This window comes from Falco biarmicus, chromosome 8 (assembly GCF_023638135.1).
Source record: "Falco biarmicus isolate bFalBia1 chromosome 8, bFalBia1.pri, whole genome shotgun sequence".
NCBI lineage: Eukaryota > Metazoa > Chordata > Aves > Falconiformes > Falconidae > Falco > Falco biarmicus.
The window spans coordinates 16,801,835-16,828,163 of record NC_079295.1 but is presented as its reverse complement, the minus strand read 5'-3'; the positions used below and the strand labels follow the sequence as shown (position 1 = coordinate 16,828,163).

Below are 26,329 nucleotides of genomic sequence, written 5' to 3'. Positions count from 1 at the left end.
CGCCTCGGCCCTGGTGCGGTCCCGGTGCCGGGCGGCTGCTGCGGGGCGTGGCACTCTGGGCTGCAGCCACCAGCCTAGCAGGGGGGGAGCCCGCGGAGGCGGGTGTTCCTCCCCGCGTCATACTCGGTCCCGGCCCCCGCGGGGCGCCATGTCCTGCCCCACAGGGCGGGGAGTCCCGCTGCTGGGGGTCGCGGTGCGACGTGCCCAGGGCTGTGCCCGCCAGGGTGTACGCGACGCGGTTCCGCCGGGGCCCCGCAGCCGAGGCCGGCCCGCACGGCGCTCCCCCTGCGACTCGCCCCAGCTGCCCGGGCGCGCCCGACCCCCCCGGCGCCCGGGCCTTCGTGCCCGCCAGCGCCATCGCTTCCCCTGTGGCGAGGCAGCCCACTTACTGCTGCTGTCTGGGAGAAGGCCGCGCTGCGGGCTGCCTGGCCCGGCGGAACGGCAGCGGCACGTTACGTGCTGCCGCGGCCCCCTCACAAGGCGGCATCGGGTCGCAACACCCGGGCGGGCCGGGGAGCCACGGCGCGGGCCCGGGGCCAACACCCGCTCCTCCCTCCGCTGCTCCGCCGCTGGGAGGAGTGGCCGGTAGGGGGCGCCGCGGCGGCGGAGCCGGGCGGGGGCGGGGGCGCGTCCCCATAAAAGGCGCCGTGCACAGCCGGGCCCCGCATCGCCGTGAAAGCCGGACCGGCGCCGCCCGCAGGTAACGGGGCTCGGCGCCCCGCGGGTGAGGTGGGCTGGGGCCGCGCCCTGACCCTTTGTCCTTCCCGTCTCGGGCGCTGCGCCCCCCGCCCTGCGGAGGTGCCTGGAGGCAGTGCGTTTGCGCTTTGAGGCCTTTTTGTCTGGCCGTTCGAGGTGGGAGCTCCACGGCAGGGACCGCTCGAGACGCCCCGGTTGCCGAGCGGGTGCTGGCGCGCTGCAGCCACCTCCCCGGCCCAGGGCTGGGCTTCCTCCCCTCGCACCCCGGGTACCTGCTGGCAGTCGGCGGTGTCGCCTCACGCCGGCTGCGCTGGGTGCCCCTCGCGTACGGCGGCGGCCCTGCCGGGCGGCGCCGTGCCCAGGTGATGCCGGTGCGTGGGGCTCGGCCGCGGCCTGCGCGGCGCTGCCCGTGCTGGGGGAGCCGGGCTGCGGGCGGGCACGGCGGGGAGCGGCCCGGGGAGCGCGCCTCACCCGCAGGGTCCGCGGTAACCCTGAAGCGGGGCGGTGTGGCAGTAGTGACCGAGCGTAGGCCTCCGGAGGGCGAGGGGTATTTGGAAATTCACAAGATTTCTTCTGAGCTGCCTTGGCTAAATGGCTGGGTTGGGTGTATTTAAGGCATGGTTGCTGTAGGAGAGGGACCTTGCGGACTTTCGGCAGTTCTGGAGAGTATAAAATCGAAGGGGAGGAGTGGCAGGAGAGTTAACTCCGGGGAACGCCTGCTCTCTAGAGGAGCTGCTGGGCACGTTGGCGCTGGGGCGCAGGGAGAGATGCTGCTGTGCTGCTGCCCGGGTGCCAGGGAAACGGGGGCTCCAGCATCTGAGCAGGGAAAAGTCCTGGGGCCGTAAGATAAACATGTAGGGTGCTGTCAGAGTTGTTCAAGAAGCTGCTGTTTCCACGTGTCAGTGGAGATGTATGTCGGTGGAGGTGTGTCTCGCGTACCATCGTTATAAGCCTGGAGACAGCTCTGCAAAACCTACTGCTGTGACTGGCACACTCTGATTTGTCTCATTTAAGCAGGGAACAAGCCGTAAAACAGGCGATGGTGCGTGGGTGTCTGTGTAGTTTTTTGTGTAAATGGATTGGACTGAAATCTACTGAGTAGTGATCTTGTGCCCAAGCGGCAGGAGTGCGATGCAGTCCTCATTTAGATAGTCACAAATGAAAAATTGGCCCCAGATACTTGCATAAGTAAACTGAGTTCTGACACAGTTTGGTCATGTGAAGGTAAAATTTTCCATAAAGACTGGAGAGGCTGAATACAAATCAAGATACTATCTTTCCTTGGGATAGGAGTGCCTCCAGCTAGTTAATTTTTCAAGTTTATATGCTCATAATAAACAGTCTCAGTAACTCGCAAATTATTTTATTATTTCTTGCTCTTTAAAAAGTTTGGGGAAGCTTGGTGCAGTAGCTACAACATAGCTTAGAAAGTTTATTCTCTTCACAGACTAAAAATATTTAATGGATTGGATTTTGGTAACACAGCACAAGTTTAATTAAAAAAAAAAAAAATTGGAACCAGGAAGCAGTCTTTCCACATGCTTGTAACCTGGGGCCCTTGCACTGCAAACCTCATGCCTCTGAATAACTTCATCTAGGTGAATAGACTCTGTGCACAGTAGGACTCCTCATTCTGGATAAAGCCGTGGACCTTGGTATCTGTGAGACTGCAACCTCAGGCATGAGAGCTTGGTATCTCACTGTAGTAGCCTAACAGCTGCATACAAGAATGGGACTGTCTTGGGAGGAGGAACTTGCCAAGTCATAGCTCTTGCATAATCAGAGCTGAGAACCGAGAAACTGTCTGTTAGAAAGCAGAGTGCTGTGTTACAGCAGTTGGGTGGCTTGTGGGGTTGGGCTTTGTCAAGGAACAAAGTGCAAATAGAAGGGCAGAGTTCAGGTTTATTTTTTTAGACTTTGTGAACAAATCTCTTGGGAAACCTCTGTTCCATACAGAAAACAAATCTGTCCAGTATTTGTTTTAACAACAGAAATAAAGCTTGCCATGAGAAAGTACTCTTGATGTTACTCTTGGATTTCTGTACCTTTTTTCTTCCTTCCTGGGGAAGAAAGCAAATAAAGACTCTGACAACGCATTAATCTTAATAGTGGCAGTAACACGAGCTGTCATTAAAATAATGTCCACTAATCCCCATTTTTTCAGAAAAAAAGGGAGAAACAGGCAACTGGACTAGAACTTACATCTAAAAATAAATAGTGCTCATATGTTTCTGTGGTATTTGGGGGAAGAGTTTGGCCATGCTTTCACATTCTTTTGTACAACCATAATTAAAGCTCATGCCCTCAGAACACACACCCTTAACTCTCAGTATTAACCTTTATTTTTATCTTCAGCTAGATCTACCTAGGAGCTGGGGCTTTAAGAATAATACTAGTTAGCATGAAACTAGTGATAAATTGTGGTTATTTTCAAGTCTTTAGGAGATTCCTATATGCTGTGTTAGTACCACTCTTGTCGTTGTGCTGTAAAAATACAGCCATGTGTATTGGTGATGTGTGCGGTCAGTTTTTAATGGGGGTTTATATCTATTAACTTAGGTTTATATCTATTGCAGCTCAAGATGTCTAAAAAAATCCGTGGAGGCTCTGTTGTAGAGATGCAAGGAGATGAAATGACACGAGTCATCTGGGAACTGATTAAAGAAAAGCTAATTTTTCCTTATGTAGATCTGGATCTGCACAGGTAATGCCTCTTTATGATACACAGTCATTTTGTACTGCAGTTTGCATGTGTCATTAGGCATTGATCATGTTTCACTTGGCACTGAGGGCCTTACAGCTCCTCCTGCATTAGTGCAGGGAAGCTAACTAGCCCTTTTTATACTGGTAAAGTAGCCAGCAGACCCTCCTGGTTAACTTGTCTAAGGGCCAACCTCACTAAGTACTCTGGAGAGTATAGGCTCCTAGTGAAGGTGGTTTTGTCAGTATGGCAGCCCCTGTGGGGTTCCTCACAGCAGTAAGCAATGAATGCTTAATTGTGAGTTATCTTTCTTTCTGTACTGTACCTCTGGTACAGGTCTGTCATAGTTATGGTCAACATTTTTATCTCCTGTGTCTCAGCTTTCCAGCACCTGGGCAGTCTGCATGGTTTCCTGCAGCCTAAACAATGAGAAACATGCATGAGGTGTTTCAGCCACTCCCTGACTTGAAGCATAGCATCTGTGGACTCCGAGTAGGTCTATGGCTTCTAGCCATCTCTGTTTGAAGACCTGTCTAGAGGGCAAGAGGGTGGTTGTAGGGCACAGGCTGCCCTGATGTCTGTAAGCTTGAGCTCTGCTGCTGACAGTGTGAGTTCGCTGTTGCAATTACTCCACGAGCCTAGGTTGTGCTCTCCTGCTCCCTTCTGGAAAAAACAAACACTAACAGCTGGTATGGTAAAAGGGACATACCATCTACAGTATCTGGTCAAGCAGAACGGGTAACCTCTTCCCTTTCTAGCTACTGAGCTAGAAGTATTAGAGAAGTAGCTGCATTGCCCCTAGCCATGTGGACAGAGGCCTTCAATGGTATCCGTCATCATTAAATCCACAAGTCTGACCTCTTCCCCTGCTCCTAGAGTCATTTGTATGCTACCTACATCAGGCTTTCTGCTTGCTGGTGTTGAGAACCAAGCAAACAGGAACCCAGAAGCATAATACGTGCACACAGTCTGGAGAACATCCCTTTCCAAAGAGGGGTGGGAGGAGGGAAAGCAGACCCCTGGCTGGGGCAGCACAATGGCTAGATTCATGTACAGCTGGCTATGCTTCAGGGCTGTCCCATGCTGGGCATCCGTTATTCTCCAAAAGCTATTAAAACAGTGAGTGTGGGAAACGTGCTTCCTCTGCACTGAGGGAAATATCGGCAGTTTTGCTGCCAGAGCAGGATTGTGGGTCCATTGTCAAAGCAGCTTTTAAGCCTGGTGTAGCTTCACATGTTCAGTACATGAAGGAAGCCAGAACCTTCAGCACAAGAGGTTTGAAATAAAGGCCCATATTCATTTGGAGATTGTGCTGCTCTGTACCATTAGAATCCCGGACTGGAAGCTTGGAAGTGAAGGCAGAGGAGATACTGGCTATGTCCCATGTTGGCAGAGAGCCTCAGCCATAAACTGAAGCTGTCCTTTCTGCAGCCTCCTACCAGCAGCAGAAGTGTCAGTATATGAGCTTGTTTTTTTCCATTCCAGCAGTATTTGCACTCGAAGAGGGATAACTTCAGTTACGGCAGAGTGCTGAAACTATGATCACAGGCACATGTGGGGTCTGGTTTCTTTCCTGTTGGACACAAACAAATGTCCTGGGAAGTTCTGACCATCTTTGTGGGTTTCTTACAGCTATGACTTGGGCATTGAGCATCGTGATGCTACAAATGATAAAGTAACTGTGGAAGCTGCTGAAGCCATAAAGAAATACAATGTTGGCATAAAGTGTGCAACCATCACTCCTGATGAGAAAAGAGTGGAGGAGTTCAAGTTGAAGCAGATGTGGAAGTCTCCCAATGGTACCATTAGAAACATCCTAGGTGGCACTGTCTTCAGGGAGGCTATTATCTGCAAGAACATTCCCCGGCTGGTGTCTGGATGGGTGAAACCCATTGTTATTGGCCGTCATGCTTATGGGGATCAAGTGAGTCACTTCAGTGCTTACCCCTCTCTTTATCTGAGCAGGCTTAGTCCTGAGTGGCATAGAGCTACAAAGACTTAGACATCCTTGTGCTGTTGCTTAATCTCTTGCACTCTACCTGGGAGTGGGCACTTGCTAGCACTTTGTACAGCACCTGCCAAAGTGTGAGAGAGCTTGGTTCATGCCTCTTTCTTAAACAGTGTAGCTGTATAAACAGCATGCAGGGCCCTATGCTTGGACTAGATAGGCCTGTACTTAAACACAAGGTATAACTCCTGCAGAAATAAATAAAAAAAACTTAGAGCTCTCTTTCCTACATAGCAAAGTCTTGAGAAAATATCCTTTACATCACGCACCTTATTACTTCTGAGAAGGACTTTCTTGGTGGCAGGTGTTGCTCACAGTAAAAGTGGAACAGAGTGTGTGATTTTTAGAAGTGGGCAAAGTTGCATTCTGTGTGGGGGTGCAGGTTTTGGGTTGGTTTGGTTTTTTTTTTAACTGATCTGCTTCTAAAACTTACTTGCACAGAACTCTTGCAGAGTTAATGTTCATACTGGGCACGTCAGGCTGTGGTACCAAAGCAGGGGAACATCCTGTATCAGAGCTCTCCTGCCAGAGGTAGTACAAGGTCATCAAAAGCCCCTAGCATGGCACGCAGTGCAGTGGCCTTTGGGCAGCTCAGAGGACAAGAATTGACCATGCAGTTCCTCATGGGTAATGATATGTGGTAAAGCAGCCAAACATGACAAAAAAGGCCTTCAACAAGAGCAGAGTGCTTTAAATAGATGAGTTAACCCACAAACTGAGAACAAGTTGTAAGATTAGCTGTGTTGGGAAGGTAAAATAATAAAATTTCCAAGAGGAAGACAATTGCAAAGCCCTGACACTAGAATAGAATGGGATTTGAGGTCCTTAATAGTACTGAATAATTGAGAAGGTCAAAATAATAATAGGAAACAATGGATTAAGGGGGAAGGATTGAAACACTGCCAAAGTATGAGATTAAAGTGAAAGGAATAATACAAGAACATGTAAAGGACATATGTGCAAGACACTTGAGTAAACTCAGAATAACTCAGGGAATGAATTCCCTCAACAGAAGGGGAACTATGTGAAAGAGTGATGAATTTCAAGGAAATGTAACCTTAAATAGTACTGTTCAGGACAGCTGGGAATATGAGACACCCTTGAAGTAAATGTTGACTGCTCTTCTGTGTCTGTATAGCTTAGAGGAGCAACATATGTACCCGTTCACAGAATTCAAAGAACTCTTAGTAAAGATTGGCCTTACAAATGTTATATGATGAATAGAAATAATGGCTGTTATTAAGGTGCTGTATGATTCCCCCTTATTCATGAGCTCAGTAGTTCTGATATGAATAGCTGGTTTTGAGGCAGGGAGAGGAGCCTTTCTACTCACAGACCATACAACGCTCTGGATACTCTGCACTTTAAAACTTCAGCGCATCTGCAAGAATATGTACTCCACCAATTAAAGTGGCCAAAGAATCTGTAAGCTTTTTCCTTTAAAAAGGAACATCTCTTCTGAAACAGGCAAACTCTTTTAACTACCTGCCTTTTTAATATCCAGTAAAATCATCCAATGGCCGCAAGGCTGAGTAAACAGAGCTTGTTCAATGGGTCTTTTGGTATGACCATTCATGCTTTTCTGCACCCTGCCCTCATAAATGTGGATTATCTTTTATGGTTTCTGTCCTCCTGATAGATAAAATCATCATGACAATTTTTTATTTTTTTTTAACAGTACAGAGCAACTGATTTTGTAGTACCTGGGCCTGGAAAAGTAGAGATGACCTACACTCCAAAAGATGGAGGCAAACCGGTCACATATCTGGTCCATAACTTTGAAAGTAGGTATTACCTCTCAGTTGTGATTAAAACTGATATTTTGGGTTTAATTCAACCTTGAAGTATAGGTCATACCTGTTTGGTGGTAAAATACAACTTTGAGGTAGAGTGAGGGAGAAGGTCGGGGCCTTCTTCATTTATTTGGGAAGTACTGAAAGTTACTTGAAATCTTGGGGTGGAAGAGTTAGATTAGATATACAATCATACCAGGCCACCTGTCATGCTCCCTTTATGACGACTCTGGTAGCAGCATGTGTGTTTTCCTCTCTGATCAGAGGAAAACTTGCGATCTAAACAGGGCTTGACCTGAGTGGAGATATATTTGAGAACAATTCAGGTATAATTCTTTCTGGGTTTAGTTTGTCTTACAGGGTTCTGTATACCTTTGCAGTTTGTACCCTTCTTTGTTAAGCAGTCTTTTTATTATTTTTTAACTTTTTCAATAGAAATAAGAAGTGACCCTTACTCTGCAGGTGGAAAGGAGGTTAACAAGGATGCTCTTGACTGTGTAGGCTCTAACTGTTTTAATAGATGCAGTCCCAAAGGTATTGGTGTCCCTCCTAGCAAGATGGCTGTGCTGGTTGTAGATGTTGCTAGACTCAGGAGGAGGAGTCCTGAAATTGCAGGGCTTTAATGCATGAAAACAATCACGTGCATGTTGCTAGAACCCAGGGTTTTCTTTAGAGTCAGGATTCAGGAAAACATCACACGAGTAATCTCTTGTTTATCAGTGATGAAAGGGTTCAGGATTTGAAGGCCTAGGGTGACCTGAGTATGTGCAATGTTTTGTTTCTAGTTACAAAAAAACCTAATACATCAGGGTAAGCCACAGCTAGTTAGTATGCAGTTGGCTTGGCAAATGGGTGCCAAGACTGCCATATGACCCCCTTCTGTAATACTTGATTTCTTTGGCATTCTTGCTCACAGGAGCCTAAATCTCTACAATCTCTTATCACACAGTCTTTCACCCGGAGTTCACTTGCTTCACTGCCAGTCCTAATCTATTTTCACTTGATAGGTGACTGATGAGCCTGTATTGAAGATGTCTGGCAGTTCCAGCTGTGAAGGCAACACAGCTGCCAGTCTGATTCACTGCTGTGTTGCATCAGCGAGCAGAAAGCAAGGAAGTGCAAAGATGGCAAATTACTGCTGTTGCCCTGGGGGAGCTCTCCTCCCAACAGTTAACTGTTGTGCCACTGTATCTCCACAATGCATAAGGGAAGCATGTTCTGTTGCTATACGAGTATGTTCAGCCTTGACACTGAATCAAGAGATTTCAGTATGATTGTACAATTGCAACAAGGGGTTGGGTTTTTTTACCTATGTACAAACAGTATTTGAGTAAAACTCAGTAGCTGTCATCCAGCAACTATGATATCATGGCTCCAGAGAACACTGTCTCTGTAGCTGATCAGACCCTGTTCTGTCCTGGACTTGCTGAGGGAGGCAGGGGGACAACATGTATTTTCACTGTTAATAACAGGGATTTCATTCCCTGCCAGTATCAACTTTAAATGACCTTCCAATCTTGGCAAGCAGATAAACCTCCTCTTGCTTTCCCTCTTCATTCTGTATACATGTCCATATAATAACAACCATCTGGAGATAAGGAAAAATGGATATTAGGAAAGGGTACTTTCAAAAATAATAATAAATTAAAAAAAAACCTAGGCACTACACAACAGACTAGAGAGGTGGTGACAGTAAGGTGCTTAAAATAAAGTACATGGTATCTGCTTTGCAATAGAAACACAAAGAGCAGTGCGCAGAGTATGACAAAGCTTTTTCATGAAGTCCTAGGCCCTACTTTCACCCACAATCAGCCTCTCCCATGATCTGAGTGCTGCTTTCTCCCAGGTCAGCTGGGCTGTAAGTTAAAGGCACTTTCATTCAGGCTGCTAACACATCTGCATTACACAAGTCATGTGAGTGTTGGTAGTTCCTTATAGCCTTCTAGGGGCTTTGCCTTGCACCCAGGTGGCTGGCCTATGCTTCCTGCAACTTGCTGGACGTGAGCCTGAGCAGGTGAAACAAAGCGGTGGGACAGGCCAGACGCAGGTGCTGAAATGATGCCGGAATACATGTGGGGACCTGCTTACGCGAACTAGGCAAAGCTGCCTCTGACTGCTGGAGTTAGTTCTGCAGTGCAGTCAAAACCTGAAGGTGCAAGGCACTTAAGATGGGAGCAAACCATTTCTAGCTTTGACCAAGGCCCCTGCTCCAAACTGCTGCTTGCTGCTTTGTTGGAAAAATACTCTGTATTACTTACATGGCTAGTGGGAGTTCAAGCACACTCACTCCTGTCACAGTTTTTCTGTTTAGGCTGGATTAGGAAGACACTTCTTAGGGGTATTGGATCACAGTATTAACATGTACCTAGCTGCAAAACAAAACTGCCTTCCTATCCCATGTGTTACAGGGCTGCTGGAGGTTTGAGCTGGTAGTGCAAAGTGAATCTTCTTCTGAACTGAGATTATTAATAAAATTAAATTGAGAACTATATCAAGACACTTGGGGATAACACCAGCCTGTCTGCCGGAGTATGCGATGGGGAGAGTGTCAAATCCTTAACCAAAACTAAATCCTAGTTGATTCTCCTATGTTCTTCTTCCACTAACAGACTGTGGTGGTGTAGCCATGGGAATGTACAATCTTGACCAGTCTATCAAGGATTTTGCCCATAGTTCCTTCCAAATGGCACTGTCTAAGGGCTGGCCCCTCTACATGAGCACCAAGAACACCATCCTGAAGCGATACGATGGCCGCTTTAAGGACATCTTCCAAGAGATCTACGACAGGTAACTAGGATAGTTGTGTACTTCCTACTGCAGTCCTCTCCAGCCTTCTGAGCTGCTACAGTTAATTCAACATTTTCAGACACTCAGCAGCACTTTGGGGGGCTGTGTACCTTCCCTGTCAGTTTCCCTTGTCCTGCAGGATGCAGTGCTCAATATCTAAAGCTCTGCTAAATGTGGCTGTGGTGTTCATCTCTCCTAACAGGGTTACAGATTCTTTATGGGCTTCTGTGATTCTGAAGGAGACTTGCAGTGGCCTAGCAAAGCAAGCAAAGAAAGAGTAAAGAGGATGTCAGTTTCTTTTAAGTTGTTGTTTTTGTGGGGCTTTTTTAATCTTAACTCTATGTACCTCACTACGCACAATTACTTGCACAAATTGTGCAGTCCCTGCTTGTATGACAGGGTTGTTCTGTTTTTTGTTTTCCAGAGAATACAAGTCCCAGTTTGAAGCCAAAAAGATCTGGTACGAGCATAGGCTGATTGACGACATGGTTGCTCAGGCCCTGAAATCTGAAGGAGGCTTTGTCTGGGCCTGCAAGAACTATGATGGGGATGTGCAGTCTGACTCTGTTGCGCAAGGTATGAGATGTTTCCTGTGCTACACTGAGGTAGGCTCAGTAGCAGTCCCTTGTGAGCTTGTATCATATGTTATGTAGTGGCCCAGGAGGTGGCATTGGGTCTCAGAATTTACACCTCTAACCTGTGGCCAGTCACAGAGATACTAGGCAAAGAATTTCTGATTGTGCTTTTCCAAGAAAATCCATTGAATGTAGACTGCTTAGTTATACTTCTTTGCCAGATGGCAGTTATACCAACATAATAACTGATAGGCTTTCCATTCTAACGGAAGGTATCCAGACAGCTGGGATTTTGTCACTGACAGCTTGAGTTAAGCTGACTGGTGGTGAGCATACTGGGAGGTGCTGTACAGATAAGTAAGAAAACCTTCAGGACCTAAAGCTAACTGTCAGTTGTAAAGAGAAAAGTTGGTATGTTGAACTTTACAGACTTGTAGTGCTTGATCAAAATCCTATATAACCAAGCTGCATCCAAATATGGATGCAGAAACCCAAAGGACAAGGTGTGTGGCTTTATGTAATGTACTCTTTCTACAGTAATGCCAGCAAACTGCAGAACAAGGATGCATATTTGACTAGTGAACAAAGAAGCTTGCAAAGACACAAATCTCTGAAACCTACAGGGTTAGAAGTGATGTGAATGATCAGTTTTGCCAGCTCACAGTTCCTTTGACTAGAGCAGATGCCCTTGATATGAAGTAGATTTGTTTCCTATCCCCCTGTGCAGAAGATAGCGATTGGCAGCCCAACACTGCTTATTTAGGATTCTTTGTTACCATACTGCATCTTTTCAGTAAAAATCTGTCTGGAGCAAGTTACATGAGAATACTAATTTTCTTGAAATGGTGCAGAATGTCCGTGTATCTGTATCTTATGGTTCAGCAGCAATTTCTGTTCAGACAAGCTGTTATCTTGACAAGTTGGGACTAGCCAGGTAGTTGCAGCAGCAGCACTGTTGTTCAGGAATACTCACATCAAGGCTGAGAAGGATGTAGGGGGATTGTAGGATGGGGGAATTAAGGGCAATTTAAGGGGGCTGTCCAAAGTAGACACTGAACTACTTAAACTTGTGTCCTGTAGGCTATGGCTCTCTGGGGATGATGACCAGTGTGCTGATCTGCCCTGATGGCAAGACTGTTGAAGCAGAAGCTGCTCATGGCACAGTTACTCGTCACTACCGCATGCACCAGAAAGGCCAGGAAACCTCCACTAACCCCATTGGTGAGCTGCTTTTCACTGCCCTTCAGTGATCTCTACATGTGAAAGAACAGGTTAGGAGTAGGAACATCTTCATCCTTTCTGCAGAGAATTGCACCACTGAGTGGTGAAACGGGTAGTTCATAATGCGTTTTTCTTCCATAGAGATAGGTGCAGCCTGGAGCAAAGACAGGCTGGAATGGAGTAAGTGCAAGCAATAAGCTAGACCTAACCTAGCCTTTGAGACATGCTGTGCTCTTCCGCAAACAATGGGTTTATAGCTACAATGGCGTTAAAGTTTAGGTTGGTTGGCTTTTATTTTACTCCCCTTCCTAATGCTCCAAAAGACCCAGCCACCCCCCAAACCATTTACATACTTAAAGTGTAGGTGCATCTAAAACGGGACATGAGGGAAAGAATCCTCTACAACTGTGCAGGGACCAGAGTGTAATGTTATACCAGGAAGAAGACTGCACCCTTCTATTGTAAGGACAACTTTCTGTGTAACCAGAGTCCCACCACTGGGACTCACTGCCTCCAGCTATCTCTTTTTGAGTTGGGCGGGAACAAAATAAGAGAAAATGGCATGCACAAAGAGATCGCTGGAGGCAGTGAGTTTCTGGGGTTTGTTTTTCTTTAGAACTGCACAAAATGCAAAAGATGCCTAGGTGAAGCTAAGTGTTCTCTTTCCCATACCACATTTTCTCCTTTTTGGCTGTTCTCAGTTTTATTAATATTAAAAAATACTGTCCCACGTGACAGTTTAGAGCAACGTCCAGGGAGTTCTAGAAGGACAGAGTAACCTAGTGTTCTCTCTCAGCCTCCATCTTCGCATGGACAAGAGGACTCGCTCACAGAGCTAAGCTGGACAACAACACTAGCCTCAAGAACTTTGCAGTTGCCCTGGAAGAAGTCTGCATTGAGACCATTGAATCTGGCTTCATGACAAAGGACCTTGCTGCCTGTATCAAAGGCTTACCTAAGTAAGTGTAAGAGTAATCAGCTGTGCTTGGAGGAGGCTGTTTTATTTGGTGTTTCTGAACAGCATTTGCTGGAAAGTTATTTTAGTGTGATGAAGAATTGCAGGAGTCTGGTCACAGAACAGGGCTCACCTGTACTCAGTGGTGTACAAACAGAACGTGAGACTCCCTGCCCCAAGTAGCTTAGTGTAGGTGGCTCTGTCCCTGCTATCATACCAAATACATGGGGGAAGTAAAATAAGGAACTGCAAAGATTTCTCTTATGACGGGCTGGCCACATTGGCCAGGTCCTGCCCTGTCCATTTATTAGGATGGAGACCTGCTTTACTGCAAAATACCACCTGGCTGCCTCTTCTCTGGAGCCTTTTGGCAAAAAACATCAACCTGATGAGTAGGAGATAACTCTCATTGTTTTAGAGGCACGGCTTAAGAGTTCTTTGAGCATTTGAGTTGCTTTACAACTAATGTCTGTCTTGTGTTGCTTCTCCCCTGCAGTGTCACACGCTCTGACTACCTGAACACCTTTGAGTTCATGGACAAGCTTGCTGAAAACCTGAAGAGGAAGCTAGCCTCTCTGCCCAAACCTTAAAGTTCTACTCAAGCTCCATTAACAAAGTGTCTCCCGCTTACACCAGAGTGTAAGTGGCACAGTATCACACTTGTGTAACATTTCAAATGCTAGACAAAAATGAATATGTACATTTTTTTAAAAATGTTTAAAAGATCATGTTTTCTTAAACCCCTTGAGCTGCTGGGCTGGGCCTTACTTTTGCTAAGCAGCTGAATGTGATAATATTCAAGCTCAGTGTGGGCCTAGATGCCCAATGTCATTCACCACAGGCCTGAGGTTTCTCACCATGACTTTGATCTGTGTTTCTTTTATCTCTTCCTGTCAGACTGAAAGCCAGTCTGCGTCACAGCTCTGGTCAAACCAGCGGTGACTTACTGTCCAACAGACCTTAGAAATCAGAACCGTCCTCACCTTTCCACTACTGTCTACTCAGTATAAGTAGCTCACAGGGCTACGCCAGCTCTACTGCAGCCCTCCTCTTAATTTATCTTTTTGTGTCAACCGGAGCATAGTATCCTGAGACTAAGGGATTTGGTCCCATTGCTACAGTCAGGACTGGCATTTGGGAATAAGCACTTATAAATGCTGGAAAGAAGCCTATAGGCTGAGAGCCTAGTAAAGCCATGCTGCAGTGTCTAAATGCAGGCCATGCATTTAGTTATATTTCTTCTGACTGGATGTGAAATGTAGGAACTGTTACCTCTTCCCCCACCCCACAATTCATAAAGGTGCAAAACTTATCTCCAGTTGTCTGGGTTATTACTTACCCTTCCTCTTGTCATACAGCAAGTCAGATTATGACTCTGAAAAACTATTCCATCCATGGTTGTGTGTTTGGGGTTTTTAGTTCAGACTAAAATAAAAGCCAACTAACATTCTTTGTGTCTCTCCTTCCTTTGTGTGATTAGCAGATACGGGAAAATTCTGCCTCAGAGAGCAACTCCAGTACCTTTCAGCACAGTCCAGTACATGCTGGGACAGACTGTCAGAATGCAATTTAAGCACAAACTGATCTCTCACTTACTGATTTGTTCTGGCCCAGGCCAAGATGTGATCCATAATGTGGTGGCAAGCATCAGGTAGCGCACAAGAATTTAAAGGTACCACTTCCATTGAAATTTTGTTTTGGGACTAATGTAAAGTGAAATTGATGCATCGCTACTCAACAAAGGTCAGAAACTGGTTATACGTGAGACAAACTCTCACCCTGCAGCTGACTAGCTGTTAAGTGTTGGTTAGGATAGAAATGCAATGTTAGACTAGGTTAGCTAGTATTAACATTTGTTTTGGGATGAGCACATGTTTGAAACACAGCTCTACGGCTGCTAGTAGCTGTCACTGTGCCTTCAATACGAATGAACACAGTAGTCTGCTAGTCTGTTAACAGGAGCGTGTAAGAAGTGCAGCTGCACAAAGTCCCATTGCTGACCCAGAGAAGCAACAGAAACAATCATATGGAACATCTGGGGATTTATGTTCCTGCCTGGCTTCTGACATCAGTAGCTCAAATTATGATGCCATAGGCAGGCAGGTCATGCTACAATAGCACCTCTAACAAATTCCCTGTTATTTACTAGCTCCTATGTGGCTTCCAGAGTACCAGAGAAAGCTTGGAACTTTTCAGGAAACTGAAGAAATAAAGGGGCATTTTTAAATCTTACACTTCTTTTTTTTGTTTTAACTTACGTACTTAAGTACAGTTTGAAATGTAAGCAGTGTAGTAGTATTTACCTGACTGCAGATAACACTGTTTTCCCTCTGTACTAATGTTCTGGAAGGCTCTGCAGAGCACAGCAAGTCCCCATCTGTCCTTATGAACTGATGGATGCTGCTGCAGTGCTGAGGAAAGGAACACTTGGCTCTGTGTTGGGAGAAGCAGCACTAAGCGTGGTCATAAGAACAGAGCATCCCTCTCCTTGCTCTGCCGTGGAGAACCATGGAGAAAGAGGAAACACTTTTCCTGCTTCCAAGGAGGCACATTCCCTTCGCCTTTACTACCAATACAATCACTTATTTTCCCCACTGCTCCCTCAGATGTTTAGTATCAATAATCTTCAAAGTTAGACACCAGCAGACCCTAAGAAAGCAAGTCCTGGAGGCCAGCGGGCACTCAATCTGCAATGGAAGAGCACACTATTTCCTGAAACACGATTGTGAAGCAGCTGGTATACTGCGAGGCAGGCAGAGCTCCCAGGCAGGGCCCTCGTACTCCCACCGCCAGTGACAGCACTTTGCACCAACACTCCCATCAACAGACCCCAGCAAAAGTTGTCTCCCATCAGAGTATAGCCCAGCTTACCTTTACCACTGACACTGATGTTGTTAGACATGTCCATCTGTCCCCTAGCTACTGTGTGCTCAGGACTGGTGGCAGGCTCTGTTTTCAACTCCATCGGTATGCAAATCCCTACGGACAGCAAATACAGCGAGGGGATCTATCAGTTACTGACACGGCTCCCTTCCAGAAGGGCAGAGAGCTTTGACTTTAGGGCAGCAGTCAACCCTAAATTCGACTTTCCCATGGACTGCTCTACCTGTACAGAAGCCACTTTTCACAGGAAATGATGCTAGGCAGCATGCCTCTTCTGCTTGCTGCCAAAGCCTGGGCTGCTTAAACACTTTCATACCCTTTCAGTGGCCCTTGTGGGGGTCTGCCATGCTGGAAGATCAGCCCTCCAAGGCGTACTCTGCCCAGGCTTCTGCAGGGCCAGGAGAGAACCGGCGGAGGCAGCTAGCTGTCTCTGGTGCCAAACACTTGCGCACAAAGACTCTGCAGACAAGCACCCCAGCATTTAAAGGTGGAAGGAAGCAGGAAATAAATATCACAAAGTTTTTATACAGTCCACATAGGAGTTTATTTATATTTAAAAATAAAAATAAGCTATACAAAACATTAAAAATACCCTAGTAAAGACACACTAGCATCTAGGAGCTTGGTGGCTGCCTGTTCAACTACTGTTTTCCTTCTGACTCCATGTCTCTTGCAGTTGTTACTAGCTTGCCTGCCTTGGCACTGGGACATCCTTCAGGAAGCCATACTTTTTCCTCTTTGATCTTCTTGGTCATCTGGCAAGTCGTTGTCTTTTTGGGTTTCTTGAGAGGCGAGTAGAAGAACTCCATGTTTGTAAAAGGGTCGCCCCGCCTCAGTTTACTGCAAAGCCAAAAAGGTTAGATTGAACCATCAAGGTATTTCTTGAATGCAATGAAAAGGAAAGAGAGGAATAAAACCCAAGGAAAACTAGTGATGCACAACGCAACTGTTCACCACCTGCTGACCAATGCTCAACCAGTACCGCAGCAGCAACTGGCCCCTCCTGGCCAGCTCCCCCCAGTTTATATACTGAACACGACGTTGTGTGGTATGGAATATGTGGTTTGGACCAGCTGTCCTGGCTCTGCTCCCTCCCAGCCTCTTGTGCACATCCTCACTGGCAGAGCATGGGAAACCTGAAAAGTCCTTGACTTAGAGTAGGCACTGCTTAACAACAACTAAAACATTAGTGTGTTAACAACATTACCATCACGCTAAATCCAAAACACAGCACTGCACCAGCTACTAGGAAGAAAATTAACTTTATCCCAGCCAAAACCAGGACAGCTTGGTAGTATTGGAAGTATCACTCAGTTGCATAAAACTTTAGATCACAGAATGGCAGCCACTGAAGTCGGGGCTTTCACTTAGCTGTCTTTATTTAGCCTGTATTTTATCCTCAGTGCTAATGAGGGATTAGTGTGGAGTACAACGGATACAGTCAGCTAAAAGATGTGCTCATCTCAGCGAGGGAAATAATATCTTTGGCAGCTTGTTACCAGAAGTCTGCACATGCATCTACCCTAATGCAGAATTTTGGCTTAACCACACTGTAGTAGGAGGGTCACAGAAACACAAAGTGGCAGAGGGTCCAGCCCTGGAAAGTGAGCACATGAGAGCATAGCTGGGGTTGCAGCATGGGAACAGTCACAAAAAGGAATAGTTTAAAGCCCAACCTGTTGAGCTTTGGCTCCTTGTAGCAGGCTGGTTCCCGCCTCCGCTTGGACAAGCGCCTTGACATTTCTTCAGAGCTGCAGGAAGACAGAGTCCTGACATTGGTCAAGTCCTGCAGTGGCCTGATCTCTGCAAAGGGAGACATTCACATGAGTTGATCGAAGTGTTTCCAAATAATTTCCAGATATCCTAAGAAATACAGCTGCCAAATAGAGAAGGGCTGCATTAGGAGGTTTCTCTGAACACTGCACAATCCTGAATCCAGTCATGTTCCCCCAAAAACTCAGGACCACCTTTGTTCAAAAATCCCAGACCTGCTCCTTAAAAGTCAGCTCATGAATCAAATTAAGTTCCTCACTGGAAAAATGCAGGTCAATAATAATACTACTAGCATCATTGGGCCCTGGTGTGGAAGAAAAATGACACAAAACCAGTAGTTAATAGTTCTAGTGCCCAGGAGTTTACAGCCTGGAGGACAAAGCAAGCTTACGGCACCCAAACAAACTGAGAGACTTGCACGACATAGGACCCTGCCAGTGTTTGCTGCAGCTTTCAAAGTGAAGTCAGCTAAGAGGGGGAGGCCACGAGAACAAAAGTCCTCGTTCTCTACAAAGCACAGCCCACTCTAGCTGTAACAGGCCTGTTTGTCAACAGCTACAGGAAGGAAAAACCCCACAAAACAACTCTCTTTACAGAGTATTCGGTAACAGCAAGCTCCCAAAAAGGCTCAGCTTTACTGTATTATCAGCCAAGGGATACACCCTCCATATCCTTTCAGGAAACAAACCAGAAAACCACAACCAAGAGAATTTACATAGCTCCTGAAGAATTTCCATTGAAGATACCACCTAGGTGTAAATTCTGAAACCTATCAGCACTAACCACTCTGGACCAAAAACCTGCTATCTTTATTCGTATTTGTGCCCCAGTAATGCTGACTCTAGTAGAGTCAGCATCACATTATACTTTTCAACTGCTTGAGTAACTGATGTTCTAAATGGACTGGCATGCCCTGTAGATAACTGGTAAAACACAGCTCGCAGCACATGCTCCTAGTCTTTTCCCAATATCCACACATGAACAAGTGACCAAAAATTCTTACAAGAATGCTGATAAATCAAAAGCAAATGCAGCCACAGAAATGACTGGCCAGCATAAATGGAAGCATAAATGGTGTACTGGACACTGATCTTTAACTCTGAAAAAAATGGAGAGGGGGGAAGATAAATATAAGCACCGGCTGCATGGATTTTTGGCACTTTTCTCCAAACACAGGCCCTCTCCCCAGCCTACTACTTACCAGGTTCCTGTGAGGATGAGCTTTGAAAACTGGATTCAACCTGGTTTCTTTCTCCAGGTATTTCCTTTGCAGGCTTTCCTTTAAGTATCGGGGAGCTTGCTGGCAAAACAGAGGATTTCTCTGGCATTCTGTTGCCCTTGGTACTTAAGCTCTTGGAAACCGGTACATCTGTAAGCCTGGAGCCAAGACGTGAAGCTGCAGAACAGGTCACAGAGGTGGATTCAAGACTGTGTGAAAGGTCCATGAGATTATTTGTAAGTGGTATCTCAGCTATCTTCTCCAGGAGGGCACCTGGCTCAGACAGCAGATCTTTAATGAAAGAAAATTTATCCATCAGGACAGTTTGCCTGGATGCAAGTTCCACTGAACTTCCAATGTGTGCCTTGGCACCATCACTTTGTCTGGCCAGGGAATCAGTCTCTGGAGGTCTAGAACTGTTCCTCTTTCTCTGAGGCTCTGGTTGGGTATAGGCCTCTATTTTCGAAGCATTCACATCACTGTCAACTTTACCTTGCCCCTTTTCTTGAAGGCCTCCTGTCTGTTTTTTATTCCTCTGAACAGCTACCATCCTCAGAACTCTGGGGATTTTGCTAGCTTTGCTCGAAGCAACAGGCCTGGGAGATACAGTTTCACCCCCTTCACAATCTGTCTGGACACAACCCAATTCTCCTGGAAGAGCCAAAGGATGGACAACGTAAGTTTTCCTGCTACGTTTAAGATCACCTGGAAAATCCTTTGTGCTCTCCTTAGCTACTCCTTGAACATCTATACATGCCCCAAACCCATCAGCTTCTTTCCTCTGATCACAACTGCTTTTCCTGACAGTGTTCTTCCTGCTTGTCTGGGTTTTTTTAGGCCGTTCTTCAGCTTTGGCCTCCGGTATTTGCACGCTTCTTGGCAGATACTCCTCAGAGTCATCTCTTTGCCCAATTACTGTAGTTTTTGTGTTGGCTTTCTGTCTGATGCTCTTTGTGCTCATGCTTAAGTCCTCTTGTGAAGCACAGGCACCTGAGGCCTCTTTCCTCAAGAAAAGTGCATTTTGTAGACTAGAATAATCTGAAACCTCGTGACTTGAGAGGGTAGTAACTGGGCTTTTTGACAAGCTCTCCATACTTTGGATCTCAAAGACAGCTCCCTTTTTAACCTGCTGCAGTAAGTCACCACTTCCAGGACTGTGCAGCTGTGCTGGATTCACCACACATGTTCTTCTGAGATCTTTGATTTCATCAGGAGAGTGAGAATGTTGCTCCACACCACAGCTTCCGTTCTTCCTGTCGATGGCCCCCTTCTTCCTCATCTCAAAAAAGTCAGGCTCACTAGAACATGTCGCAACTTCTGGCTGAAGAAGCTTATTCACACTTTGAGCACTCTCTTCACCTTGAGGTATAACAGAACTACTTTCTTCATTGTTTTTATTTGCATTTGTTTTCTTTTTTCGTGTGCTTGCTTTTTTAACAGTTGTTTTCTCACCAGTTTTAGAATTACTTTTGCTTTTACCCTTTACAGGAACAACCTCAGGGACTTGGTTATAGCTGCGGTCTGTTTCAACACTGCACCCAGTTCCTTTAGCCTGTGACTGATCACAGAAAATCTCTTCACCCAAAGATTTTCTATCAGGAATAACAGTGTTTTGAGTAGGTGAAACCAGGCAAGTGGGAGATTTCAGCTGTAGCTGTGTGTTGCTTTTATTGGAGCTGCTGCTGTCCTTTGTGATGCTCCACTGAGCTGGCCAAGTGGAACTGACATGTGGGAAGGTATCCACAACAGAAGAAGATGGAGTGCTTGTTGCAAACAGGGTGGATCGCTTTTTCCTCTGAGTAACGTGCCCTTGTGATAGATGATCAAAGACATTTTTCACCATCTCATCGCCCTCATATGAAAGAGGATGACTTTCCCAGGCAAGTGCTGGCAAATCGTTCGGATTTTGTTGGGTGGCACACGAGGGATCTGTTGGGAAGACTAAATTCATTACTGAGAAACACAGCAGGCAAATGACAGATTTCTCCATACCGCTAAAAGCCATGCCCCACAAATCCAGAACAGAAAACTCATGATTTTGTCTCTACAGGGACTCCCCAAACACACTGTGTAACAGAATTGCGCAGCTGCCTCCCCTCAGAACAGAAACGAAGCCCAAAGCAAGATCCCTTAACCAGCCTGATATTTAGGAATGCTTATGATCTGTATGAGAGTTATTATTTATATGGCAAACTCACAAGGAACAGAAGATATGCATCTAGTCAGATTCTGCACCTTCAGACATTTCTGAAGTTCAGTGCCTATTACTCAGAAAGCCTGAGGGCTCTTGAGCTATTGCAGATATGTTAAATATCCCCATTAAGACAGCCCGTTCTGGAATAGGTAATTCTAGTGGTATCAGCATCACTGAAGCATGCAGTTCCTAACAATCACTAGATGCTGATGGAGTGATAGTTAAGAGCTAACTGAAGCTATGGCACTGCCCTCATTCATTTCAAAATGTAGACATGCAGGCATACTAGAAGAACAGCAAAAGATGCAAATTTACCTCCAAAGACGCAAGAGTCAAGAAAAGCCTCTTGTGCTTCCATTCCAGTCAGCTTTTTCCCATTCTCTTCCTGGTGAGACTGAGGCTTCTCAGCAGGCTGCAGTGACAAAATGTCTTTGGAGGCAACAGGCACAACCTCCAGGGGCTCATTAGAAGCAGGTCTCTGAAGATCTAGTGAGGATGTAAGAACTGCTGTGGAGCTGCCACCTTGCTGTCTTGCATTACACAGCTTGGAAATGGGCACCCTCATTGGTATTCCTGGAGCCCTGGTGAGAAGGATTAACAGCAATGGAACATGTTTCATACCTGTGACAGGCCCCAGAAACCATCAAAAGCGGCTGAAATACATTTATGAACACTTCAAGTGCTGAAGAACACAGACTGCACAGCCAGCACAGATTACCCATTTTCGTGCAAGTACAACTTGTACGGAAAGCACACCGCTGCAGACACAGAGACAGGAGAAAAACAAGAGAGGCAGCAAGGACCTTTCAGCACACAGGTTGCTACCACAGATTCATGTCACTGTGGAACATCAACACAGCTGCTTGGAGGTATGCGCATGGGCAGCCCCAAGGGCTCCTCTGCATTCAAAGGGGAAACCAGACAGAGGAGAAACATAACTTCAAATACATTGTAAGAGATCCTGCTCTGACCTTCTTTCCAGAGCGCAAGTTTACATCATACAAGCAGGTGATTATTAAGCATTTCTATGTAACAAACACCAAAGCAGCAGCACTCACTCACTCGAGGAAATCTTGCAGCGCTCACCAGCTACAAAGGAAAAACTACCTGAAAGCAATGCGCTTTCATCAAAGGAGGGAGAAAGACCAGTTTATGCATAGCCTTAGCATTAGGACAAATAAGACAAGGAGTGGCAGCACAAAGACACAGAGTACAGGAAAACGTCAAGCAGTGGCGGTTTAGAGAAAACATCTCATGTAAACCAGACAACTGGGCACACATATAAAACACAAGAGGAAGTTTAGCATATAAAAAATCATGACAAGCTTGGTGGTATCTGACATTTTAACACCCACCTCATAAGTTGATCATCTGCAATACTATCGGCCCAGCTATCTTCAGTCACGCTGCTCTGCTGGCCATGGGACAAGGATGCAGAACTTGTTTGGAACTGGAAAGCAGAGAAACAGAAGGGTGGTTTAAAGCTCTTGCAATCTCCCTTACAGCCTCCTGTACAGAAACAGCAGCTGTTTCACTCTGGAAAGTATGTGAAATACTGCTGACGACCCTCTCCCATTCCACAATTTGTGCAATTTTAAGTAAGTTTAGCAGTCAGATTCTGTCTCCACAGGCTTAAGGATGAAGTTAAACCAGTTCAGATAATCTGAGACTCGGAAGCAGGACTATTTCCCACCCACAAGACAGAGGACATGGAAAGCATCCTATTCCCTATCCCAAGTTCCCATGGCAGTTGGAGAAAATAAAAAAGAGAAACTGAAGTCACAACCTGTCACAGCAGAAAAGCCTACTGGCCAGTACAGCCAATGAACCAGAGGAAGGCAGTTTAAAACTGTAGCCTTTCCTACAGAAGTTACCCTGGAAATCCTTAATACTGAGCTAAAAACAAGGATGCAGCCAGCACAAGTCAAGCAAGCGAAGAAAAATAGATGAAGCACCAAACACTGAAGCAAGCAGGCAACACAAAGCACAAGACAAAAACACAGCCCCCTTCCCAGAGCAATGTGCTCATATTTCCTGTGGTTTACCTCAGACAGCCAGGCCATCTTAACACCATACACAAAGCTTTCAAGATCCTTCAAGACATTATTCTGTGTTGAGGTAATAAAGAGAGATAAACAATAAAGACGTTAAATCAAAACATCTATTCCAACAAGGACACTGGTAGCCAGAGCAAGGTATGCTCTGGGAGAACACAGCTCGGAAGAGTAAGCAAATGAATGGTGACATTTTTCATGTGCAGAGAGTACAGACGATCAGTGACAGCGCACTCCTCCCAAAAGCATCTCCCAGACTGAGATGTTAGTGCTGCATACCTCGCTCACCGCCCCTCCCCATCCCAGCCACACAGTTAGTGCCGTACCAGGAAGGAGAGCTTATGCCGCAGCACAGCATTCTGGAAGTGGCACTGCTTCACTTCCTTCTGCAAGATGGTCTTCTCCTGGGTGAGGCGCTGTGCATTGGCTTTCTCTGCATTGAGGGCCAGGGCCAGTGCTTTATTGTTGTGCTTCAGAGAGACTTTAATAGTGGAGGAGTTGTCTGTGAGGGATATAGAAGTATCACACAGAATCAGCATCCAAGGTTTCATCCACACCTCTTCCTTGATCTACTATTTCCTCTTCCCAGAATAGCCTCCCTCAGGTTCAGATCTCTGTAACTCAACAGCCCCCTGACAAAGTCAACAGTATAGTTCCTTCCAGCAACAGAAATCTCCAGAGAACAGCAGCAAAGACCTGCAACACTTCAGACACCCCCTCAGTGGGTCATGCTTGGTCAACGAGGTACTGCTTCAGTTCTTACTGAATGATGGTGTGGTTCAGGTGCTGAGCTTGAACAAGTCACCTATAGCTCTGAATCCCCACCTTCACCCAAGATGAGACAGAAACACCTCCTTTTGTTTGAGTAGCCCCTGACGAGATTTAGATCCCCGTTTCCCAATTTCAAAATAAATAAAAGTAACAGCAATGCCTTATTCAAAGTATCCAGATTATCTCATGCACTATTGTTGCATTACTTCCCCCGTAAAACCAAATCACAGTTAGGCTAGCTTCTGCACAGGATTGCATATACACTAAAAAACACTTTCCATGCCTTGTTTTTGCTGTTTGGACCCTGAGGACTCGGTTACCCAGCCATGGCTGTCCAACGCCAGCCGAGGCACTGCCAAGCTGCCTGCAGCAACCCCAACAGCTGCTCCAAAGGTTCCCCACGAAACCTGACAGTCACAGGTTCATTGGGCACCTGAAGTGGCACTTGACACTCATTTGCAGGCTATGGAATTAGCTAGAAACCCGCTGGCAGAGAAGGCACTGCTGGAGGCGGGCACGGCTGGCTGCCTCCACACCGGCTGCAAGGCAGAACACACTCACTGATGATTTTGGTTTTGATCTTCGATGCAAGCGAGGCACTCAGCTTCGCGTTCTTCAGGGGCCCCTTCTTCTTCTCCCGCATCCGCTCCCTCACGCCGCTCAGGCTGAAGGACGTTTCGGAAACCTCCCAAGCTGCCATGGCTACAGAGAGCGACAGAACAGGCTCAGCTCCCGCACCCCTCGGCAAGTGCTCACGGCCGAGCCCCGCCACTCTCCCCGAGAAACGTCCCCGCGGCCTCGCCCCCCGGAGCCCCCCGGCAGGCCCCAGGCTGCGGGACGGGCCGCAGGCCCGCGGCACCGCGACGCGCCTCGCCCCCGCTGCTGCCGGCCTCGGCGGCCGCGACAGGAGCCGCGACAGGGGCCGCCATGACCCCCCGCCTCGCCTCGCCCCCCCCCCCCCGGCAGGGCCCCCCCGGCAGGACCCCCCCGCCTCGCCCCCGCCCCCGGCAGGACCCCCCCCCGCCTCGCCCCCCCCCCCCCGGCAGGACCCCCTCGCCTCGCCCCCCCCCCCCGGCAGGACCCCCCCCCGCCTCGCCCCCCCCCCCCCGGCAGGACCCCCCCGGCAGGTCCCCCCCGCCTCGCCCCCGCCCCCGGCAGGACCCCCCCCGCCAGGACCCCCCCCGCCTCGCCCCCGCCCCCGGCAGGACCCCCCCCCGCCTCGCCTCGCCCCCCCCCCCCCCCCGGCAGGACCCCCCCGGCAGGTCCCCCCCGCCTCGCCCCCGCCCCCGGCAGGACCCCCCCCCGCCAGGACCCCCCCGCCTCGCCCCCGCCCCCGGCAGGACCCCCCCGGCAGATCCCCCCCGCCTCGCCTCGCCCCCCCCCCCCCCCCCCCCGGCAGGACCCCCCCCACCTCGCCTGCGCGGGCGCCCCGCGGCCGGCCGACCCGCCGCCGCTCGCCGCCACCCCTCCGGCAGCGCTGCCCGCCGGGAGACTTTTGAACGTACCAGCGCCGGCCGACAGCTCGCCCCGCCCCGGTAACGGCCGCCTGCCTCTGCGCGAGGCTCCCGCGCGCGTTACGGGCTGCGGCGCGCGGCCCCCACTGCCGCCAGGGCGCGGGCGGCTCGCGCGGGAGGGAGCTCGCGCCCCCGCCGCCCGCTCAGGCTGCGCGGCCATTTTGCGCTGCCGGCGCTGAGGGGAGCTCTCCGCCCCCGTCCGTGGGGAGAGGGGACGGCGAAATGCCGCAGCCCCGGGCGCTGCGGCCGAGCTTGTGAGGCGGGGCTGCCGCTGCCGTGCCCCGGGCACAGCGAGGTGCAGCCGCTGCAGCGCCTCAGGAAAGCCCCAGGGCTGCTCCCGAGGGCCACCCAAAGTCGGGGATGGCTCGTCCGCAGAACTCGGCATCCGGCTCGCAGCTTTCGCCTGCGGAAAAGTGACGGTTTGCGGGCTACTTAAAAGGAAACCCAAAAATCTTAATTACGTCTCGGTCCAAGTTAACGCACTGCTTTCCAGTCAACCTTGAATTTGCCCTCAAGGTGACGTTGCAGGCCGGTGGAAACGCCGCTGCCTGCCGCCACGGGCGGTGAATGGTAGCCCTCTGCAAGGATCCTAAATCCTACCCATTTCTTCTGGTATTTGTTAATACATTACCTGATGAGCATTAAATAATGCAAATTATTAAATAAATTTATTCCTTCCAACTTAATTAAGTAGCGGATTGACAAAACCCTCCATACCAGCCCTGAAAATCAGACCGGCAACATGTAACGATGCTGCAGAACTGCCGGTTGCTTTATTTCTTGCTCTGGGAACCTGTGATCCACATTAAATGTGCTACAGGAAAAGACTTGGGTATCCTTCCCTAGTACATATCCTGTGCTCCATGCATGACAAATTCCACAGTTCAAGAAGCCTAAACTTGATCTTGCTAGGTTTACGAAGTTACTTCACTAAATTTCTTAAGCACACTGGTCAGCAAATTAACAGCAGACAGCTTAAAAACAGAGACCCTTTCCCACACAGCCCTGTTTAAACAGTGGAAATCTTTGCCAGGTGATTGCAGATATCAATTACTCAGGTTTCAAGTTGAACAAGTTTGTGGAAGTAAAAAACAAGCGAGGGCTATTAACTGCCAAGACAACACTTCATGCTTAAGAAGGTCCTGAGCTGCAAATCAGTGGGGAATGGGGAAATACATTGAGAAA

The 26,329-nt window shown here is 47.9% G+C and overlaps 3 protein-coding genes across 7 annotated transcripts in view; 1 reads left to right on the top strand and 2 right to left on the bottom strand.

The window, feature by feature from the left end:
• The window catches only part of PIKFYVE (phosphoinositide kinase, FYVE-type zinc finger containing), a 69,709-nt gene extending 69,072 nt beyond the window's left edge, over positions 1–637 (bottom strand). For all 3 annotated transcript variants that reach the window (XM_056350203.1, XM_056350204.1, XM_056350211.1), the window contains exon 1: positions 390–637. In XM_056350203.1, coding sequence (XP_056206178.1) covers positions 390–637 — 248 coding nt within the window. The remainder of the gene's footprint in view (positions 1–389) is intronic.
• IDH1 (isocitrate dehydrogenase (NADP(+)) 1) lies at positions 565–14,186 on the top strand. The gene is made up of 9 exons (XM_056350227.1): positions 565–700; positions 3,273–3,400; positions 5,030–5,321; positions 7,084–7,189; positions 9,808–9,985; positions 10,410–10,561; positions 11,641–11,781; positions 12,578–12,740; positions 13,233–14,186. The coding sequence occupies exons 2-9, from the start codon at positions 3,279–3,281 to the stop codon at positions 13,324–13,326; spliced, it is 1,248 nt and encodes a 415-aa protein (XP_056206202.1). The 5' UTR covers positions 565–700; positions 3,273–3,278; the 3' UTR covers positions 13,327–14,186.
• A 1,952-nt stretch (positions 14,187–16,138) lies between these two features.
• LOC130154277 (uncharacterized) lies at positions 16,139–25,544 on the bottom strand. 3 transcript variants are annotated; one of them, XM_056350215.1, is made up of 9 exons: positions 25,136–25,544; positions 24,192–24,332; positions 23,186–23,361; positions 22,851–22,913; positions 22,161–22,255; positions 21,121–21,386; positions 18,594–20,552; positions 17,296–17,422; positions 16,139–16,459 (listed from the first exon to the last, which is right to left on the bottom strand). In XM_056350215.1, the coding sequence occupies exons 1-9, from the start codon at positions 25,527–25,529 to the stop codon at positions 16,261–16,263; spliced, it is 3,420 nt and encodes a 1,139-aa protein (XP_056206190.1). In that variant the 5' UTR covers positions 25,530–25,544; the 3' UTR covers positions 16,139–16,260. The 3 variants fall into 3 exon arrangements, with proteins under 3 accessions (XP_056206190.1, XP_056206191.1, XP_056206192.1); XM_056350216.1 differs by having other exon boundaries at positions 18,594–20,540; XM_056350217.1 differs by lacking the exon at positions 22,851–22,913.
• Positions 25,545–26,329: the final 785 nt, after the last annotated feature.

Bases quoted from the DNA above. Each gene is read 5' to 3' on its own strand.
- LOC130154277 (XM_056350215.1), bottom strand. From the start codon at position 25,529: ATGCCGAGTTCTGCGGACGAGCCATCCCCGACTTTGGGTGGCCCTCGG. The intron at 21,387-22,160 runs GTGGGTGTTAAA...CCTTCTCACCAG, and splicing joins GCAGATGATCAACTTATGAG to GGCTCCAGGAATACCAATGA. The intron at 17,423-18,593 runs GTAAGTAGTAGG...CTCCCTTTGCAG, and splicing joins CTCATCCTCACAGGAACCTG to AGATCAGGCCACTGCAGGAC.
- IDH1 (XM_056350227.1), top strand. From the start codon at position 3,279: ATGTCTAAAAAAATCCGTGGAGGCTCTGTTGTAGAGATGCAAGGAGAT. The intron at 10,562-11,640 runs GTATGAGATGTT...TGTGTCCTGTAG, and splicing joins GTCTGACTCTGTTGCGCAAG to GCTATGGCTCTCTGGGGATG. The intron at 11,782-12,577 runs GTGAGCTGCTTT...GTTCTCTCTCAG, and splicing joins AACCTCCACTAACCCCATTG to CCTCCATCTTCGCATGGACA.